General features: G+C 49.6%; 1 protein-coding gene across 4 annotated transcripts in view; it reads left to right on the top strand.

The window, feature by feature from the left end:
- The window catches only part of kcnh1a (potassium voltage-gated channel, subfamily H (eag-related), member 1a), a 30863-nt gene extending 16755 nt beyond the window's left edge, over positions 1 to 14108 (top strand). For all 4 annotated transcript variants that reach the window (XM_076046201.1, XM_076046199.1, XM_076046200.1 and 1 more), the window contains 6 exons: positions 111 to 268; positions 1842 to 2113; positions 6156 to 6355; positions 8047 to 8299; positions 10815 to 11011; positions 12776 to 14108. In XM_076046201.1, the coding sequence (XP_075902316.1) occupies positions 111 to 268; positions 1842 to 2113; positions 6156 to 6355; positions 8047 to 8299; positions 10815 to 11011; positions 12776 to 13681 (1986 nt within the window). In that variant the 3' untranslated portion in view covers positions 13682 to 14108. The remainder of the gene's footprint in view (positions 1 to 110; positions 269 to 1841; positions 2114 to 6155; positions 6356 to 8046; positions 8300 to 10814; positions 11012 to 12775) is intronic.
- The last annotated feature ends 604 nt before the right edge of the window (positions 14109 to 14712 follow it).

Raw genomic sequence — 14712 nt, 5'->3', positions numbered from 1 at the left:
GAGTGTCTGGATTGAAAAAGTGCTAAATCACAATGGAAAAGTGGAAGAATCTCACCGTGTGTATTTTTCTCGCTTCACCCAGAATGTTTACGTCTTTCTGTCTGTTTCAGGGCATCAGCAGCCTGTTCAGCTCGCTGAAGGTGGTCCGGCTGCTGCGCTTGGGTCGGGTCGCCCGCAAACTGGATCACTACATCGAGTATGGGGCGGCCGTGCTGGTGCTGCTGGTGTGCGTTTTCGGACTGGCCGCCCACTGGCTGGCCTGCATCTGGTGAGTCCTTACTTCATGGTTTAATCACAGCAAGTGCAGCACATGCACAGCATGAATCAGCACCACAGCCAGCAGTGATGGAAACATTTCAGCAGAGTGCTTCGCTTCGCTTCACTTCACGTCCGTCCACGCTGCGCAGCCCCGCTTTCTCTTTGATGCAACCGACACAAGCGCCAGTTACTGTAATGAGGTCATTGATCAGCTAATTAATGCGCTAATAAGATGCTACTTCTTGGTCGACGCGCTTGTTTTTCCGCCCATTAAAGCTGTGGGTTTTTTTCATACCTTAAAGGAGAAGTTGCTCGTCGGTTTCCAGAGAATTAGTTGCCCTCATTCATATGCTAATATATGGAGCGCGGGCCTCCAAAGACTAATCAGATCATTGACTCTGCAGGGGGCGGGTGGGCTGGATGTTTCCATCATGGGCTGCGCTTGATTTATTGTGTTTATGAGAAATGTCTAAACAGCCGCGTACAGTCGGCATAATGTCTTGCGGACGTTTAAGAAAAAAAAAAAACCCACAGGAAATAAATTTCATTATGTTGACTTTATTTACTGCTGCACCGCATTGGCAGCGCTTTCATACAGACAATTTTATGTGCGACAATAATTTGCCGCGAAGTACCTCCCAGGGATGAATTCATCGGCGAGGAGAACCTCCACCAAAAGAATTATCGCGTACGTCGCCGTTAATGTACAATACTCGAATTTGTTCCGGCTCGTTGTTCTCAAACTGCCGGCGAGGAGCCCAGCGGACGACCCGCAGTATTATAAACAAGGTTTATTGAGCCAGACGGTACAATCAGACCAAGAGGCTGATCCCCAATAAAAATAGCTGCGGTAGCGTCGCTCCCCCTTCGCTGTGGTTGCTGCCGTTGCCATGGTGACGCGCGGCTCCGCGGCGTCAAGTTGAGAAAAAGTTGAAGCGTCACCCGCCATGATCGCCCTGGTGGAGCAGGAGGAGAGACGTGAAATCCTGCCCGGAAATCTCTTTTCATTTTGGATGCCTCCCCCCCCACCCCCACGTCCCCATCAAATCATTGTGTGAGTTTTTTTTTTTTTTCCCCCTGGATGATAGTCCAGCATTGTACTGTAGCATTGTCTGTTCTTCCAAATTTAATTTCACTGGAAATTCATATTAAACCTTTTCATCAGTTTGTTTTTGTTTTGTTTCTGAGCTTTCTTTCCTTTTTATACCTAATCTCACCGATCAAATTTAAAATTTAGTTTTAGTTTCAAAAACATGAAAAGTTCAGCTTTTTGTTGGTTTGTTCATCGAGAAAAATAAGCAGCCTTCAAAATACTTGTTAATATTGTGATTCAAGAATTGCAATTTGCATTTATTATTGGACACCTGGTGTCGTCACCAATGGTGGAAACATCTCAGTAACTGGTTGTGAGTGCCCTTTATGATGTCACAAAGGGCTGATTCCTAAAGCTGAACCCATGCAGACAATCTTGTCAACGTATGAGGCTTCATGCAGCATCGACGCGCGACATGGTGATGTATTTCCTGTTCCTGTTTGTTTGTTTGTTTTTTTACACCTCACGCTCCCCCTGCTGCCCACCGCAGGTACAGCATCGGCGACTACGAGGTCATCGACGAGGAGACCAACATCGTGCGCACCGACAGCTGGCTCTACATCCTGGCCGAGACGGTGGGCACGCCGTACCGCTTCAACGCCAGCGGCTCGGGGAAGTGGGACGGCGGCCCCAACAAGCACTCGGTCTACATCACCTCGCTGTACTTCACCATGACCAGCCTGACCAGCATCGGCTTCGGCAACATCGCGCCCACCACGGACGGGGAGAAGATCTTCGCCGTGGCCATGATGATGATTGGCTGTGAGTAAAACCAGGTTTCATCCTACATTATACATGAGCCGCGCAGCGACGCTGTTTTGAAGCCGCAGCCCACCGAGGCAGGTGATCTGGATGAATTATGGATGGAGCAGCGGAAGATTGATCCTTGCAGGTGGTACAGTGAGCAACGTTTCCGACGCCGCTGTAACTGACGGCGTGAATGCTCTGGCTGGAAATGTACACAGGGATGAGAAGGCTAACGCGAGTTGTCTCGATTTTTTTATTTATTTATTTATTTTTTAGGTTTATAGAAATTCCGGACAGAATGTCCAAATGTCTTTAGATTTCCAAATGTTCAACTTTTAGTTTTGGGCAAAGCTGAAAACTCAAGTTGCACGTGTGCAAAGCTGTAAGTTTGACATTTCTAGGTAATTACATGGAGTAAGATCTCATATTGTGCCAGTTTTGGGGTATTTATTTGTAATCATAACCTCGTGATAATGTTATAATTATCCAACAATCTCCCTCGAACCCCAGAGAACAGCATATTTAGCCCTGTGTTTACAGCCTCCTGCAGAAAAAAAACCACTGGTGTTTTAGCTTCCTAGGGTTTGGACCCTCCACATGCTCAGAAAGCCGCTCTCAGGGGCCGCGCTTCAGTTGCCAACCTTGGTGCCCCCTGTGACCTCACAAAGGGAGGGTCGTAGCACACACTTACTTTCCCGATAGGCGGCCAGAAAACAGAAAGACGGAGCTGTTCGGCCCTGCAACGCTGTCACAACAGCCTTGTATTATTTTAAGTTCCATCAACAGGTTCGCCCCTGTCATGCGGATGATAATTAGAGAAGCGTGATTGGCTCTCACTCCCAGTGTGACCGAGATTTCCAGCTGTTCTCCGTTGTCATCCACGGGGGTTTCTCACGGATGTGCAATACATCCTTTTTTTGTCCTGGTCAGAGTTCAGCTGGCACGCTCGCTCACCCTCTGTAGTCTGACTGAATTACCGGGAACAGTCGAGGAAAATTGGAGCATTGGTTCAAATTATCCGTGCGAAAGACGCTGATTAACGACTTTCAAATTGCTCCCTAAATCTGTGATTAAAGCATTAGCTCTTTCTTTAAACGGGGCCCGTCATCATCCCTCCATTTAGTGTCCTCAGGCTGCTGCCTGCGTCATGGTGTGATGTGAATCATTGAGATTTTCTTCTGACTCACGCCATCTCCTGCCTCAGGTCTCCTGTACACGCGGAAGCGTCCGACTGCATCGGTGAAGTGGAGACACGGCAGCAGACCTGAACGCTCAGAGTTCAACAGAGAGGCGTGGCTCCGTGCCACCGTGTGTCACTTTGCAAGACCGAAACAACTTCATCAGCACATCCGGTCGTCCTCGCGTTATTATAAATAAAAGATGGGCAGAATGACATTACTGGCGCCAGCCATCAATTCACGTGCATGCTTTCCGTGCTTTATGCTCCCGCTGGCGGGATAAAAATTACCCTGCCAGCGGGATTTAAAAAAAAAAAAAAAAAAAAGTAGCGAAAACAATGGAGTGAGATGGAGATGGAGATGAAGATGGATTCTCGCGGTGCGGCAGCCTCCTCCTCCTCCTCCTCTCCCTCCTCCTCATCCTCTTTTCCCTGCATCTCTGTATTAAACATTCATGGGGCTCATAACACAACGCCGTTGTGTGTGTGACTGCACGCGGGGAGCGAACCCTCGGAGCAACGAGTGACACCGTCGGATCAATTTGGCACACGCCCCCCCTCCCCTCCCCCCCTCCCCTCCCCTCACCCTCTTGCAGTCACCGCTGGTCGTCGAGTCCCTGAAGGCGGGAGGGTTCGATCGTCGCTCCGCTGTCCCACTTTTTTTTTTTTTTTTTCATTTTTCATTTTTTTTTCTTTTCTCGGGGGGGCTGCTCAGGTTTATGACAACACTCTGGTTTGTGGACTCGTCCGCAGGCTGCTTGTGAATGTTTTATGCCAAGAAGCCCCCCCCCGCCCTCCCACCTCCAAAAAAAAGTGTGTCTTAAAAACAAAATTACAAATCCAATGCGAGGCCTCGGGACGACGGCGGTTGTTACAGTAGTCGGCGGGCGGCTGTTCCCGATGAAATATGAATGCCCCGATACTTGTTCTATTTTTACCAGCAGCGCTGGATGGAGCGTCAGGCAGCAGCACATCACAGCGTGACGAGGTATTTGGGGAGGCGGCTGCCGGGGAGGGAAGCGGCGTACATATGTCCTGTTGCTATAGCAACGGCTAGCCCGGGGCCGGAGTGGAACCGCCACCGCCTCTCAACTACCTGCACAACAAGCCAGCTGTTGCGTGGCCGAGTTGCCCACGTCAGCAGCTACAAAAAAAGTGACGGACGGGGACGGAGCAAAGTGGCGTTCCGCGGGGAGCCGCCGACTTTCCTTTGTTCCCGCCTTTTTTCTCCCCCCCCCGCTTCTCTCTCCCGCCGCTAGTCAGTGAAGCGAGTGGTGGGGCTGTGTGACTGCTGCCTGCGCTGCGCCTCGCGTCTCACTCAGCCGCCTTGAAAAGCTTCAATCTAAAGAGTTTTTTTTGTTTGTTTCATTTATTGTTGAGGAACCAATTAGCATCGTTTTTAATAGCCCGTCTGAAGCAGTTAGCACGGAGGCTAACGGCGTTGCGGCGGTTGTATCAAAGCCGGGTGACATTTTGGGTTTTTAAGAGGGGGAGGGGGAGTGGTGGGGTGGTGCTGATGGCAGGCTGCTGGCTACAGGGTGAAGATGTGGGTTTGATTCACCAATGGAAGCTTTCGAGATTCAGGATTCAAGATTCGACTCCGGGCCTGGGGCCTTTCTGTCTCCCTGTGTCTGCTGGCTTCTCTCCAGGTTCTCCAGCTTCCCACCACACTCCAAAAACACGCATGTGAAGTGAATTGGAAACTCTTAAGGCATGTGATTGGTCTCGTCCAATCACATGGCAAGTTTATTGTGAAGGCTCCTCCTTTTTCCAAACGTTTGTTATGGGCTCATCAGCACTCATGCTAAATATATGGAACAGATTTGGGAAAGGTTTCATCGGGAGCATCAGGTCACATCAACTCATCTTTAAAAGCAAAAAACCTAGCCTGGTTGGTTAGCTGGCTAGCCGTGATGCTAAATGCTAAAACCAGAGCGTTTCCTTTGATTTCTGGCCATAATTATCAGAAGGTAGCGCTAGAGCAGAGTGACGTGGCTGCACTTTGAGTGATGGAGATAAAAGGGATGGAAGTTTGGGTGAACTTGGCCCACCAGGAGCTTTCCAGCAACTCCCTAATTAGCATTATTCCCTCTGCACTTTATCAACACTTTGATTGCGCCGCGCTTTGCTCGCGTTGCCGCGAAATAAACAAGCGCAAACAAATGCGCTTACGTACGCCGGCTACCGTCGTCATTTGAGCGTAATTGAAACGAGTGGCGGGCATGTTTTCTCTCCGTCCCCTCCAGCACGGCTAATTAGGGCTCTGCTGCCAGAAGAACACTCGCACACGGTGAGCAGACATCACATGGCTTTGATCCACGCACGCACACCAGCTGTTGGACCAGTTCATCCACCTCCGAGAGCCTCTGCAACTCACATTATTTTTTTATTATTCCTTCAGTTCACCTCACTTGCAGCCCCTCCAGACAAGAATTTAAAACAGGATTGTTTTTTAATTGCACCTGCTCCGACGTTAGCTGTGATTGTGTCTTTTCCTGCCTCGGGAAAAAAAAACACACGGATAAACTGAACTGTTGGTGTTTCTGGTTGACCCGACTCACCTGATCGAACCTTTTTTTTTTATATATATATATACATCCTTTGGATCGGCTGGGGAAAAAAATGTTTGGCAAGTTTTAAAGGTTAAGTGTGTAATAGTTGGGGATTTAGAGAAAGAACAGCGACAACTAGTGGTTAGATTTTAGATTGCGGCGCTCACCCTCTGATCACCCCCCAACCCCCTCTCTCCGAACTTGCCAGTGAACTACGGTGGCCTGCGTACACAAACCTGGGCACTTCGTCCACCTTCTTCTTCATTTGTTTATTTGAGGACGTGAGCCGAGCATCTCTAACCTTGGGTCCTCCTCCGTCTTCCTGCAGCCCTGCTCTACGCCACCATCTTCGGTAACGTGACCACCATCTTCCAGCAGATGTACGCCAACACCAACCGCTACCACGAGATGCTGAACAGCGTGCGAGACTTCCTCAAGCTCTACCAGGTGCCCAAGGGTTTGAGCGAGAGGGTGATGGACTACATCGCCTCCACCTGGTCCATGTCGCGGGGCATCGACACCGAGAAGGTTCGCCATCATGCCAACACCCTTCAGGGTTCCGTTTGCCCCTTGATGATTTTTTTTAAACAATCAGAAAACAAAAAAAAAAAATCTGACAACAGTTGCAGCTGATTCCTGTTGAAGTCCACTGCAAAAACAACTCTCACTTGATTTATTACTAAGTTTTCAACTTGAGACTGTTGGTTTCGTCATTTAACTTAATTTTGCTGTTAAAGGATTGTTCCAAAACCAGAAATTCAAGTTGCATATAATCTAAAAGTATGGTTTTAACCTAATGTACCAGTTGTCCAAATTGTAAACAGGTGAAAAGTTGACTTGGATTTTTTTTTTCTTTTTCTGAAGCACCAAAAATCTGATGGCGTGTTGCTGGAAGTCTGTGTTATCATTCCCCCCCGCCCCCAAAACGCACTTCCTGCGCTTATCTGCTTGTTGTGTCCTCATTATACGTTAAGCTTGCGCTGCATCTATGTATAATTTATTTGCGTGGCTGCGGGCCACACTGAAGGTTCTATAAATGGCACATAATCCCACTCTGCTTGACATTCATCTTCAAAGAGGTTTGTTTTAACGGCAGAGCCGTGCGCCGGCCCGTATCTCCTTGATTAGCTGCCGCGCAGCAACATGCTGACGCTGGGCGACACTCAGCAGAATCTCAGTCCGCAGACAATTATCGCAAAGGGGCCTCGTCGATACCAGGAGGCTGCACAGGCTCGGCGGACGGCACGCAGTGGGGGGGGAGGGGGGTTTTGGGACGGATGAGTCCGGTGAATATTGGCAAAGTTTTATTTCGGGGGAATTAGGAATTACTTTTCAAGCCTCCCTGTGTTTATTTTTAATTGAGCATTGTTAATAATAATGAAGACTTTATCTCCCACTTGCTTCCTGTGACATTCAGCCAATCATGCTGCTCTCAATTTTTAATGGTGTTGAAACCAAGCGACCAAACTCCGGCAAGGATGAAAGTTAGGGGGGGGATTATATATTTATATGGAGAAGTTCCAGGTCTCTCCGTCGTCCTACACTCACCTTTCAGGTTGACAGACACCCGTCACTTTAAAACCTCTAGAAATCAATCCGGGCGTGACAGACTTTCTTCATTCAGATTGGCAAAAAAAACTAAATGGAAATGAAATGAAATAAACTTGCAGATTTAGTGGATAGATGGATGGATAGATAGATGAATGGATAGATAGATGAGATAGATAGATGGATGGATAGATGGACTTCATTGATTCCAAACTGGGAAACTACACAACCAGTACAAAAAATAAACTACACAATAGTTTCAGGAGTTACAAAACCATTCAAAAACATCTATTTACAACAAACAACCACAGCAGATGTGCTCGACATTCAGAATTCATTTGATTTATTGTTTAAACGGTTACTGTTAAAATTGTGCAGCGCTTGTGGTCATGTGATTCTGTCTCATAAAATAAATCAGGAAGTGACTGAAAGGCAAAATCCACTTTATTTTCCTCACAACAAAACTCCCATTTATTCCTTCTCCTGCTTCCCTCACTTCACACAAAACGTCTTCAAACAGTTACAACAAAACAGCACTTGGCTCCGCCCCCCTGAGGACCCTCTTGGTGTTGGGCCAGCGAGACTTCAGTTTCAGCCGGAAGCTGAAAACGGAGGACTTTGACGCGCTGTGAGACCTGCAGCTCATTGTGTTTCTCTTCTTCCCTTCGCAGGTTCTGCAGATTTGCCCCAAGGACATGAGAGCCGACATTTGTGTTCACCTCAACCGCAAAGTCTTCAAAGAGCACCCGGCTTTCCGGCTGGCCAGCGACGGGTGCCTGCGAGCGCTGGCCATGGAGTTCCAGACCATCCACTGCGCCCCTGGTGACCTCATCTACCACGCCGGAGAAAGCGTGGACAGCCTCTGCTTCGTGGTGTCGGGGTCGCTGGAGGTCATCCAGGACGACGAAGTGGTGGCCATTCTAGGTCAGGAGATTATTTTGATTTTGATTAAATGATTCATTTAATAGTAGGAATATAAATTTTTAATGAGTGTAAAAAATGATATATTTACATTAAATTACCCCACTCAGAATTTCTCATTATTTTTCAAATTTCTAATTTCTAATTTCTCCATTTTCTTCATTGCACAAAGTGTTGAGGAGCAGTGAGTGGGTCAAGTGTTTTCAGGGCAACTGGGGCGGAGATCTCCAGATGAGCAGATGCAGGGCCTTGTTCCCATCAAAATTATGTTTGTTTTTTTCTGAGATGCATCAACAGCAAAAAAAAAAAATAAAATTGCTGCCGGTGACAACAGTGAGAAAACATGTCAGTCAGAAGGTTGGCGAGCAGCGCCGGCGGTGTGTTGGACGGGATGTTTTTTCCGCGTGTCATTTTCAAATCCTCCGTCGTGCTCTTTGTGTTGGGCGGCGGTTCACAAACTGTCTGACTGCAGGCTGCAAAGCTGTTTGGGGATCAGTGTCTGCTGACTCATGAACCCAGGATTTCCAGATGGATGACTCCCTCAGCTGCACTTTGGGGGGGGGGGGGGGGGGGAACCCTCGGCTCTGGCTGCAGAAGTTGATGTCAGTTTTTGATTCAGGATTGACTCGTGCTCTTATCGAGCCGCAGAGCCTTCGTGCCGCAGAGCTTCATCTCCTTCAAACATTTATAAACCTCTGCGTTTTATCTCTGAGATATACGGTACATTCACGTGTCTGACATGCTCTTTTATAATTAATTCAATGGCCAGGTCTTCTTTTATCCTTCTTTTTTTTTTTAAATTTATTTATTTTCATTTTAAATTTTTTTTAAGGTTTTTAAAGAGCTATGCAGGCTGTTAATAATTGTCCCTATAATGATATATTCTAGGATTCTGAAAATAAAAGGCTGGCTGAGCTGTGCTGTGTTATTTTCCATAATGGAGATGCACTTTGATTTTGAGCCTCTGTGTTTAGCACACATTCAACAACAACAACAAAAAAAAAAACACCTTAATATCATAGTGGTGTATTTTACTTGAATTGCCCCAAAGTGAACCTGGGACTCACTGGACCCTCTTCTTCTCCTCTTTAGAGGAGACCCAGCAGTTGTTTTTCAATAAACTTGGCCTTTTTAATGAGGCCGCTGATTGATGGAAGGGTAAAAGAATGGATGGAGTAAACCAGCTGACCCAGTGACACCATCCCGGCCGTCTCCGCTCAATAGGAAGCGACGCCGCTTCCCGATCGATGCTCCGTCCGAGCTGATACCATTGACCCGGAACGAGAGTGCGGCCGAGCCTGAAGTGATAAACAAGTTACCGCCTTGAATCAAACTCTCATTAGACTAACAGCAGCGGCAGCGTAGGACACAAACACAGCAGACTTTGACTCCTCATCGCTTGGAAGACTCCCGTCCTGTTTAGCCTGACGTTCACTCCTAACTCTTATAGAATCAGACCCTTCCTGGATACCAAAGGGATTGTTGTTGTTGTTGTTGTTGTTGTGGTTGTTGTTGTTGTATAAGCTATTTTTTTTAATTTTTTTTTTGCCATGTTTATAAATAGTCAACAATGCTTCATAAATATGTCACGCCAAGATGCGCGCAGCTCTCCCACTGCCAGCAGGGTCGTGAAATGAAAGCGGTCCTCCGTCTCTCTTCCGCCACCTGCTTTGTATTGTTAGATGATAATAAGTTTCTAATAATAGATATTGGCCGTATTGTCCCTCAGCTGTCTGCCTGGATGGCGGTCAAACGGTCCATTGGGGGCGGGGGGGTAGTGTGAAGAGGATGGTTCCTCATAAATGAAAAATGAAGCCATTAAATCAGAGCAAACGAAAGAAGAACAGGACGTTTTCAACCGTTTTTGTAGCACAGGGTTCCGGTTCTGTGTGTGTTCATTGGTGTGCAGTCAAGCACTCAGGTGGCAGAGTTGGACTAACTTTTAGCCTCATACCCAATGCTTCATGCAGCACACAGAAGCAGAAGCACATAGAGATAAAACCATGCTGTCCTTGTGAATTAGAATGGAATGGAATGGAATGAGCCTTCATTTGTCACATGTACCAATATACAAGCGGGATTGCAAGGTCCGGTTAACTTCTCAGTCGGATAAATGAAGCTGCCGCTGCTGACCAATGAGACGAGAGCCAATCGTTCCTCACACACGGCCAAACCCCCGAGTGCGGACAGAAACTCAAAACCTGCCAATTTTCAATTTTTCAATTATCCACTTCATTACGCTCCGAGAGAAATGGGAAAAAAAAAAAAAAAAAAAAACAGCTCTAAAATGTCTATTATGACTTTATCGCAGCAGAAGAAGACGCAATTTTAGAAAAAAATAAAAAATTTAGTGCAGCTTTCTCAATTTACAGCGCTCCATTCTCCTCAATGGAAAATTCCACGGACCATAAAGCGTTGAGTTGAAAGTTTGCGCGGCTTGGTGGCGACAGAGTTGAGGGAAAAGTGCCGATGGAATTGCACAACAACCGCCGCCGTCTGTCTTTTTTTTTTCCTTCAGGCAAGGGAGACGTGTTTGGCGACGTCTTCTGGAAGGAGGTGACTCTGGCTCAGGCCTGCGCCAACGTGCGCGCTCTCACCTACTGCGACCTCCACGTCATCAAGCGCGACGCCCTGCAGAAGGTGCTGGAGTTCTACACGGCCTTCTCCAACCACTTCTCCAGAAACCTGCTCCTCACCTACAACCTGCGGAAGAGGGTGAGTCGCCTCAACGCCCCCTCTGAGGCTCCCACCCCCCCCCCCCGTTGGTCCTCACATCCTCCACTTGAATGAAAGGACGGGGAATTTGTATTGATTCAGCTTTACTCAAGCGACAGTGAGAAAGTAAAGATGCCAAAACGTACTGAAGAAACCCTGCGTCTGGTGAGAGTTTTGTAAAGAGGAGAAAAGGTCTTTGTACTGTGTTACTTCCCACCTCTGCTGCTCCCACAGCAAAGTCGTCTCACTCAACTTCTCACAAAAGCATTTCCGTTGCGCAGCAGCAGCAGCCATAGATTGAAGTGGTGGCAGCATCCCTCATTCTGAATGAAGAGCCGGCCGATCAACAGCTGGAGTGTAGCTACCGATCGTTCCCTCGTCTATAATGAGGCGAGCCGGCTCTCCCCATCCCATCCCATCCCATCCCACCCCGGATTGAATTGCCTTGGCGTACGGAGACCAGAGGCGGAGAGGCAGAGAGGCAATCTCATCCGCGGCTGCATCAAAGTCACCATTCAGCCGAGTGAGGCGGCAGGAGTGGATCCAGCAGGGGAACCCAGGGGTGGATTCAACAAAAGGGCTGCGAGGGAGGCTGCGCTCCAGCTCAGGGAAATCCTGCGCACGTTATATATGGTAACCGGAGCGGGGGATGGCTTCCCTTTAAAAAAAAAAAAAAAAGAAAGAAAAGAAGACTTTTTGTGCTTAGCGCATTAAAGCGTTTCGCACTTAAGAGGAGAGAAATGGGCTGATGCGAAACCTGGAGCCCCCTGACTGATGTAAAAGCCTGAAAAGTGGCTTTAACTCTTTGAGGTCAGGACTAAAAAGCAGAGAAGACCACCGAGACCCCAGTCTGTATCACACTGGACGGGAAAAAAAATCAGGTTCTTGCTCCCAGTTAGCTTCAGTTTCTTACGGAAGCCCTACTGACACCTGACACTGGCCTAAACAGGAAACACACTGTCAGACCAACTGCCTTAAAACATTTTACACACTGGACCTTTAAGACGTCACCGCCATGCCAAGCTCCAGGCGTGGTGTGAAGTTCATTCCTGCGTGGTGGGAAAAGATCCCCTTCTGTGTGACATTTGCAGTCGGGCGACGAGATAAAATCACCTTCCTCACCCAGCTCAAGTAGATAGAGAGATAGATAGAGAGATAGATAGAGAGATAGAGAGATGTACTTTATTGATCCCAAATTGGGAAACTACACTGTTGCAGCACTGAAAAAAAAAATGAAAATATATATATATACAGTAGTTACAAGAACATTCAAATCAATCCAGAATGCTCTCTGGCACACAGCAGGGTAGAGTTGTAGAGGGCGATGATGGCTCTGGGCAGGATGGACCTCCTGAAGGGTTCCTTCAGACCACACAACTGAAGAAGACGCTCCACTGTCTGTCCAGTGTGTGGTGGTGGAGAGGGTGGTCCTGGTGGTCCATGATGGAGAACAGTGTGTGGTGGTGGAGACGGTGGTCCTGGTGGTCCATGATGATGGAGAACAGTGTGTGGTGGTGGAGACGGTGGTCCTGGTGGTCCATGATGATGGAGAACAGTGTGGTGGTGGAGACGGTGGTCCTGGTGGTCCATGATGATGGAGAGCAGTTTGTTCAACGTCCTCTTCTCTCCACCACCGCCTCAAAGGTCTCCTGTTTGCAGCCAATGACAGAGTGAACCCTGAGTTCAGGTGTTGAGCCTGGAATTCTTCCCTCTCTCGCTCTCTCTCTCTCTCCCTCGCTCTCTCTCTCTCTCTCTCTCTCTCAGATTGTCTTCCGAAAGATCAGCGACGTGAAGCGTGAGGAAGAGGAGCGCCAGCGGCACAAGAACGAGGCGCCGCTCAACCTGCCGCCCGACCACCCGGTGCGGAAGCTCTTCCAGCGCTTCCGGCAGCAGAAGGAGGCGCGCCTGACCACGCCGGTGGGCGACGGAGACGTGGAGCGGGGCACGCTGTACCCCGAGGCGCCGCTGGCCAACACGGCCATCACGGCGCCCAGCGTGATCACGGTGACGGAGAGCCCGGCCACGCCTTCGTCCTCGCCCTCGCCGTCGCCGTCGCCCTCCACGCCCATCTCCACGCCGCCGCCCGCCACCGCCAGCGACTCCAAGGCCAAGCTGCAGGTGCCGACGCCCGTCTCCCTGGTGGGCGGCGGCGGCGCCGGAAAGGTCAAAGGTTGGGGTCGCTTCAGGGAGTCGCTGGCGCCCAAGCAGCCGGACGGCTGGCCCAAGGTGTCCAAGGCCGAGTCCATGGAGACGCTGCCCGAGCGCAGCAAGGCGGCGCGGGCCGACGAGGCGCCGGCGCCGTCGCTGCTGAAGAAGACGGACTCGTGCGACAGCGGCATCACCAAGAGCGACCTGCGGCTGGACCGGGCCGGAGACCTGCGCCTCACGCCGCACGAGCGCAGCCCCGTGCAGCCGCCCGACGGCCGGCACGCCTTCTACCCCATCCCCGAGCAGACGCTGCAGGCCTCGCTGCAGGAGATCAAGCTGGAGCTGCGGGACGAACTGCGGGGCCTGGCGGCCAGAGTCTCGGGCCTGGAGGCGCAGCTGGCCGAGGCGCTGCGGCTCCTCAGCAGGCCCAGGAAGTCGCCCGGCTCGCCGCCGCCGCCACTCTTTGACCTCTCCCGGCCGACGTCGCCGGAGCAGGACAAGGAGGAGGACATCTTCTCCTGAACCCTGAGGCGGAGGTGGGAGGAGCCACCGGGAATTGTCTGGAGGTGCTGCTGGACACACCTGGATTTTTTTTTTTTTTAGCTGGTGGGCTTTGAGAAGCCCCGGCCTGTGCCCCGCCCCTTAGGCGGCACGGGGTCTTTTGTTTGTTTGGTTGGTTTACACAAGGGGAGGCGGGGCCTGAGAGCAGAAGATGGTGTCCAGGGACACCGAGATGCTCTGAGGCTGATGGATGTATTATAAGAACTGGATTCTGGACTGGCAATATGGCAGCGCTGGGATTCTTTCCCCCCAGTGGCCATTGGCAGTACTGCAGCCAAAAACCCCATCTGCCCCATTTTTCCTATAGACCCCAATACTAAAAGAAACACCTCTGCTGACAGGACGACTGTGGCCTGAAACACGGTTCATAACAAATCTTTCTAATGCAGATTTTTCAGTCACGGTCTTTTAGACTTTCCAAAAAAAATGTAAAGGCCAGAAATTTGCCAGAAAAGAGTTGTGCGTCTCGGCTCGTTCTGATTGGCTGATCCATCCCGATGTATTGCGGGAGTGACAGACAAAGTGCTCGACGCTCGATGGGGGCCACGTAGTGCGGACGTCAAAAACTTTTGGCTGAGCAACTCCATTGAAATGATTGGACCCCATTCATATCAGGATCATGTTGTGGCTCGAGGTTCCGAGGTCGGGGAGGAAAAATCTCAGCGTCTGTACATAAATCTCCGGAGGGGGAGACCTGTTTACCGCTCGCCGTCGGATCGGAGCTCAGCAGCAGCATGACGCGCTGCTTTGTTAGTGGGATCCTTCATGGAATTCCCCTCTGCATGTCACCGGGAGTTTGAAGAAAACAAAAAAACGAAACGTCTGCGTCTCACATTGCAGACAGTGTATATTTGATCGGGGCGATTTGCATTGGGCCCGGCGCCGAGAGCCGACGAACGCTCGAACCAGACCCGGAGTCACTTTGTTCCGGCGGCGACTGATGAGCTCGTTTATTGTATCAGCAGGAAGAGTCGCCGGGATTTATCAGCCGA

Source organism: Nelusetta ayraudi, unplaced genomic scaffold (genome assembly GCF_046127955.1).
Source record: "Nelusetta ayraudi isolate G7.1 ecotype Tasmania unplaced genomic scaffold, CSIRO-AGI_Nayr_v1 ptg000089l, whole genome shotgun sequence".
Taxonomy (NCBI): domain Eukaryota; kingdom Metazoa; phylum Chordata; class Actinopteri; order Tetraodontiformes; family Monacanthidae; genus Nelusetta; species Nelusetta ayraudi.
Note: the sequence above shows the minus strand (reverse complement) of the source record. Positions and strands in the feature narration are given on the sequence as shown.